The sequence below is a fragment of the Akebia trifoliata genome, chromosome 11 (genome assembly GCF_017979445.1).
Source record: "Akebia trifoliata isolate Shusen 1 chromosome 11, ASM1797944v1, whole genome shotgun sequence".
Taxonomy (NCBI): Eukaryota; Viridiplantae; Streptophyta; class Magnoliopsida; order Ranunculales; family Lardizabalaceae; genus Akebia; species Akebia trifoliata.
The window spans coordinates 7,662,708-7,669,656 of NC_141385.1; the positions used below are offsets into that span (position 1 = coordinate 7,662,708).

A 6,949-nucleotide genomic window follows, 5' to 3' on the forward strand; every position below is an offset into this window, starting at 1 on the left:
AACATATCTCGTGTGATTGCATGATATTTCTCATAGATATGATTTTACAAAATAATTGAAAAATTAATAACAAGAAGATCAAACTAACCTTGGAAGGACCCAGGTGGGGTTATCTAAAAAATTAAAAAACTTTGTTAAATAAGAGAACATACTGAAACAAATGTACATGATTCTATAAAAATTATACTTTTTGACCCCATAGTCGAAGAATATTTACGGGACCGTAGAAACATCAAATAAGATAACAAAAGAAGGTCAAAACCAATATTGAGAAACAAAGCATCTATGAAATAAAAAATGATACTAAATTAAAATATTGAGGCAAGAAAAAAATAGAAACAGAATATTAGAAGAAGAATCATAATCGACATCTTGTTGAAGAATTGTCCATGGGTGATTCATATTAAAAAAGAAGAAACATTTGCCAATTTTAAAATTCCTTCCATGTTAGATGTTGGATACCCTATGTCGGGTTAGCTTAAAACACCAAAAGACATACAAGAAAAATAATATCCGTTTGTACTCTCCAAGTAATTCTCATAATTCATACATAATCTATGAATTAGATTAGGGCTGTCCTCGAGATAAGTGTAGACAAATGAAGAAGTCATCGAGTTCATAATCCCACATCTATCTGTCAATTTTACCTTAAATTTAAAACATCAAAAAAAAAAAAAATCCTAATACATACACGCTACGTTATCCTCAAATTCGAACAATTAAAATAGCGGCGGTAGATTGCCACGTGTCTCTTTCTCAGTAGTTCATATAAGTTCAAAAACAATCAAACGCGGTTGTATTATCCTTCCTCCTTTCCCCACGCCAAGACGACGTAGTCTTCGCTCTCCGAAGACCTGGAATCGCCGGTGGTGCAACAGACCGTACAAGTGCAAAGTTCAAACCTTTAAAGAAAGGATGGGTTTTAACGTCAGCAGCACCTCTTTTTGACCCTAACCGACTGTTAGGATCTTTGATTAACAATCCTGATATCAGATCCCGAGCATACATTTCTGACCCACTAGCCGGAGATTCCGTCGGAAACACTAACGGTTTTTTCAAAATGTTTCTCAAAGTCTCCTCGTTTGTGTTTCCAGAAAATGGCGTGCGTCCGTAGATTAATTCGTAGATAAAGATTCCAAGGGCCCACCAATCAACAGCGTTACCGTGAGATTTACCAGAAGCCACTTCTGGGGATACGTACTCATGGGTTCCAACAAAGGAACAGGATCGGGCGGATACCGGTTCGGCCACGAATGTCCGGTTCATTGTTACGGTTCTTATTTTTCTAGACCTGAAGAACCGGTTGAATCGGTTTAAGAGACGAGAGAGTGATGGAGAGGAGGATTTTAAGTTGGTAGTAGTGGGGTCGGGAGAGGAGTATGGTGATTCAACGGCGGGGATTGCGTTGGAACACAGAGAGAGATCAAAATCTGAGAGCATGATGTGACCGTCGGATCTAACTAAGACGTTTTCGGGCTTTAGATCTCTGTATATGATTCCCAACATGTGGAGGTACTCCAAAGCTACAAGAACCTCCGCCGCATAAAACCTAAATAAATATTAAAAAAAATTAATGACAAACTGATTCGTGACTCAGGCGAGTCAAACCGAGTCAAAATGTGAAACTGAGCGAACTACAGAATAGGAAGAAAACAGAGATGTTAGAAAAAAAATTCCGATTGTTTACTTCAACGGTTGTAAATTTCTGCGAAAGATAAGGATAAAAAGGGAAATTTGCAATAAATTGTTAGTTTTCAGTTTAAAACAGATGGAAAATCAGAGAAATTCTCAGCAGCAGAGCTAAAAAATAGAAATCGAATGCGATTGTTCAAAAAGAAAAAGAAATATCAGAAAAAAAAATAGACGAAGAAAACTGAATTTTTGGCAGAGCAAAATAAAATACCCCATATAATGAATTAAAAAGTCTTTAATTTAATGAAGTCGTCGGCTTAAGAAAGAGGGAAAATCCGAGAAAATCTCAGCTGTAGAGTTAAAAAATAGGAAATCGAAAGCGATTTCTAAGCAGATAACGTATAGAAGAAGAAAATCAGAAAACGAGACAAAAAGTGGCATTTTCCATTAACGGTGAACATATCTGCAGAGCATGAGAAAGTTTTATTTTTCAGAGAACGAACATTTTGTTCTCATCGTAGCAGAAGAAAACAAAACGAGAAAGAAAAAAAAAAAACACTTACAATATCATAAACAAATTTTTTTTTTAAAACCATTAATTTAACATTTCTATTTCAAAAAGGTGCATCCTTTTAAAAAAAAAATTAAGCTAAAAAATGGATTTTGTACCAAAAACAGCAATCCAAAACCGGTTTGTTCAAAAAACGAAGATAAAAGATGATTTAAAAAAACTAATATACCTAGTGGAGCTCAAAGAGAAGCGCTTTTCGGGTTGTTTGTGTCTGAGAGTATGCAAATCTCCACCAGAGCAGAACTCCATAACGACACAAGAGAAATGAGAAGCTTCGAATTCAGCGTAAAGCGTTGGAAGGAATGGATGATCTAACATCTTCAGAATCCGCTTCTCTGTCTCCGCTCTCGCGACTTTCTTCTTCAGTGCTAAAGCTTCTTTATCCACAACTTTCATGGCGTAAAAGCAGTTCTCTTCGCCAGGAACACTGTTTCTTAGGAGACAGAGATAAACATTTCCGATGTCTCCGCTTCCGATTTTACGTACGAGTTTGAAATCTCTGAAACTTAATCCGCTTTTTCTGTGAAAAGTTGCAGAACGTATGGCTTCCCAAGCAAAATCGGATGATCTGTGAGGCTTAAGAATCGGATTTTCAGGGGAATAAGATGGCGTTTTGGAAGGAATTTCGAGAGCCTCGAAAGAGATTCGACTGAAACTGCTGCAACTATCGCAACTTGTAGAGCTTTGGCTTGAGTTTAGGGTTTCAGAACCGATCTCACGGTCTGAATCTGGTTGGAACTCCAACATTTTAAGATCGAAAGCTTCAACTCTAAGATTCAACGAAGTTGTAAGAAGAATTCTAATAAAACGATCGCTAAAACCTAAAGATTCAAAGAAGATAGAAACTTTCGAACGATCAAGATAATAGATGATGAAAAAAACACGAGAACAGACAAAGAAAAACAGAGATTCTCTATGAAAGCTTCTAATCGTTACGTCTAAGTCGAAGTTCTTGTCTCCAGCAATAAAACACTATCAATAATCGTTTTTTTTTTCAAATAGTCTGACCGCGTCGTTTTCTCCATTGAAATAAGGGCTGAAGATTTGATTTTCAGCTCGTTTTCACCAAGATAATACTGTTGAAAACGCCATTAATGGACCTTCTTCGCTTAATTAAAGCTTTCTTCTTCAAAGTTCTGAAGAAATCGCAGCTTTTTTCGTTCGTAGATCAGAAATTAAAGATTTTCAGAGATTTTATGGTTTCTCTTTCTCTCGCTCTCTATATGTCCAGCGATCGTTTTCTGTGTGGTATATTTGGTGTTTTGTTTTGTTGGGTTGGAGGTTAAAATGGTCATTGTAATTTAAACCAATGACATACGGCGATAACTAGCTCTTTAACCATGGTTAAGTTGACACGTGACGTGCAGTTCTTTACTCGTGCGCTACAGAGTCCCCACAGTTTTGCTGACGCGGACTTCGCTCGTGTCAAATTGTACTGTCAGTTTAGTCACGCTTCACGATGACTAGTAAATGTTCAGTCCCTCAAAGAGCTTCAAAGTTTGATGTCAACAACTCTCTTACAATGCCAAGTAGTGGTAACAGAGGATCCAAGGCAACGGAGATCAATTCTAGAATACTACGGGTAGAAATGATTTATCAATATCATTACTTCTAAAAATAAAAATAAGTGCCACGTGGAATTTTGTTACTCGTTGTATTTCGATAGTTTTAAGTAGCAATAGGTGCCATCATGGGTTCAAAACTCGTCGGAGACCGAGACGTATCTCCCGATTGTCTGGTATCGAACATGGATAAGACAGATGGACAACTCAACTTTTAAATGATATTTAAAACCTCATGTTCATTCTTAAGATTTTCGAACAAAACGTCTCAAACGTATGAGAAAACTCGTCCGAGATGATTCGATATCTAACATGGATGAGATGTGAAATCGAATTTTAAAATCATGGGTGCCAATTAAATTTATCTTTCAAAGTTGCGAATTGTGATGACATAACGTATTAAAACTTGTATGGTTGACATGGCAAGTGAAAGAAAAAAATTTAGAGAGATTTATGATTCCACGCACATGCCATGTTAACCACGTAGATATGACGTACGTTTTAATGGGTCATTATATCATTGGTCTTGTGATTAATGTTGCACCACTGGACTAGGACCGCCAATGATTTGAAATATACCTAATGTCCAAGTCGATCCAATAAAAAAAATGAAAAATAGGATTTTTGAATTGAAATCATAGATCTTATACAATTTCAAATCAAAATTGGATCTACCCTAATCTGATCCAAATATATTTTAATATATTTTTTTATTATTCATAATTTCATATAAATACATACAAATAAAACAATTAGTCTCTTTAGTTTTTCTCTATATTTGTAGTGAAAAATAGATTTTCTAAAATTTGAGTTGATTTTATATTTAATTTTTTTTTTAATATTGATAATTTGAAAACAAGGCATACATTCATATTGGTTTAGGATTAAGGATGAAATAAAACGGATTGGATTTAGTTCACACAGTCATTCATTTGATTGGATCAAATCAGATACTTGTATACTAAAAAAAAAACATGGATCAATATTGGAGTGATGTTGATTTAATACTAAATCGATCTGTGACCAACCCTACACTGGACCTGTAATCCTTAAAAGTATGTAAGACATAGACCATAGAAAAGGAAATCGCAAGGAATCTTTTACTTTATTACCTTTGAATTGAAGTAATATCTTCATATTCACAATAAAGTTTGTTCAAATAATTCATTCTAATTTTTTATTTTTTGAGTCGTGATAAAAGGACAGGCTAAAACATACATTGTTTGTACGCGGCTGAAGTGGCAAGTGCACAAAACCATATATCTTTTTCTTCAATGTACACAAATTTTTTTTTTTTTTTTTTCAATTTGATTTTTTTGCAAGTTCATAAAATTTTATGCTTTACATCTACGTGGGATCCGAAAGTATTTTTGGCACGAGGTCCATATACACAAGTCGTCCATTGGTCCATATAACATTATCTCAAGTATATTGATAATTATTTTTTGTGAGTAAAAAGGGGTAATACATCGATAACAATTGAATTAGTACCTAAGGATTGCCAACAAAATGTGAAGTATCGAGAGCATTTCGTTGACCTTACTTAAGGAGTGAGAATGTCTTCGTTCCAATTTTAACCATTCTATTACATTATAATGGATAAATGATCATCTCAAGGGATTATAAAAATGGAAAACTGATTGTCTTTGTAAAAGTATTTTGTCATGTACACGGGAGAGGGGTTTGAAGACAATAAATTAGAAATGTTGCATCTACTTATAGTTGAGGATGAGAATCCTGGAAAACATTGATTCTGATCACTAGAAATCAAGGAAATGGGCAAATACCACACTAGTGTTATACAAAGAATTTCATAGAGCTTGTCATTGTTCTATATCTTAGGATGTATGGGGATTAAAATTATCCAAAACTATAATAACAATAATGTTAGATATAAAATGTCTACCACCATAAAAATTATTATTTATTAAAAAATATATAAAATTTCAAATATACTTATTAAGATTGTATTATTTGTATATTGTAAATAAAAAAAATGTGGAATTGTCAATAATCCTTTTTCACCACCACTCTCTAAAATAATACCAAAGATTAAGTATATATCACCTTTTACTTTTTAACCATTAAAAAATATTTTTATAAATATATTGCTCAAAATCTTTTTTTTTCTTTCTTTAAATATATTTTTTTGCGTGTTACTTGAAAACCTTTGGCACAATCTCGTGGAAAATAGATGTTTTATGTGTACAATACATTTTATTTTTAATAGATAAGCATATTTTTAACAATTCCAGTAAATTGGTGTGGTTGGATTTGGACTTAAGTCTCTGGTATCATCACCCAAAAACTTTATCAACTAAGATAGTTGACACATTTCTTTTCATATACAATGTCATTATATATTTTATATTTTATTTACAGAGTAATTGAATTTCACTTCTTTACTATTAAAATAAGAGGAGGTGGAGTAGAAGTGGTTTGACATTGAAATTAAAAATTTTAAAATGACTTTATCTTGTCATTTAAAATTTATATAATTAAGATCATTTTGATAAAAAATATAGAAAATCTTTGGTTAGTTTTCAAAATTACAAAAATATCTTTGTAATCTTCAAAATCAACTTTAATTAACTTTTAAATTACAAATAAGCCATTCAAATACGAGAGCATTTGGATATGCCACCTTCTAATATCATAATTAATGATAACTTTGTCTTCTCAAATAAGTTACATTTAAATGGTGTTGGGTATTTTTCATCCCTTGTACCTTGAATAATACATTTATCCTTTTGTACCTCACCAAACAATAATAAATGATATTTTTGTCTTCCTAAACTAAATAATACTTAAATAATGTTGGATACTTTCAACAAACTTTTGGACAATATAATTATCCTTTTGTACTTTATACTCAATGCTTGTAAATCAAGGATAATCTTATCCTTTAAAAATAAATGTTTTTGTGGAAAAATAATTTATAAGTAAGGTCCTGCTTGGGACATAATAAATCATTTCCAAATGAAAACATTTTGCAATGCAAATTCTTGTAGTGGAAAATTTACTATTGCTTAGTAGCCATTTAAAATCCTCTGCAAAATCAATTCTAGTGCTTCGTTGAATTTTGCAAAGATTTCTTTTTATTATAAAATATTTTCAACTTAGTCAACCTCGTCAATGGAACTATTCAAATTATAAAAATACCCTCGTATTGGAATTACTAAAA

The 6,949-nt window shown here is 32.7% G+C and overlaps 1 protein-coding gene across 1 annotated transcript; it reads right to left on the reverse strand.

Annotated features, from left to right (window-relative positions):
• Positions 1 to 496: 496 nt before the first annotated feature.
• Positions 497 to 3,440, reverse strand: PID (Protein kinase superfamily protein). Its single transcript, XM_086417100.1, has 2 exons — positions 2,373 to 3,440; positions 497 to 1,549 (listed from the first exon to the last, which is right to left on the reverse strand). Exons 1-2 carry the CDS (start codon positions 2,948 to 2,950, stop codon positions 775 to 777), a joined length of 1,353 nt encoding a protein of 450 aa, XP_086273226.1. The 5' UTR covers positions 2,951 to 3,440; the 3' UTR covers positions 497 to 774.
• Positions 3,441 to 6,949: the final 3,509 nt, after the last annotated feature.

Coding starts and splice junctions, on each gene's coding strand:
- PID (XM_086417100.1), bottom strand. CDS start 2,950: ATGTTGGAGTTCCAACCAGATTCAGACCGTGAGATCGGTTCTGAAACC. Junction 1,550..2,372: donor TTCTCTTTGAGCTCCACTAG/GTATATTAGTTT, acceptor ATATTTATTTAG/GTTTTATGCGGCGGAGGTTC.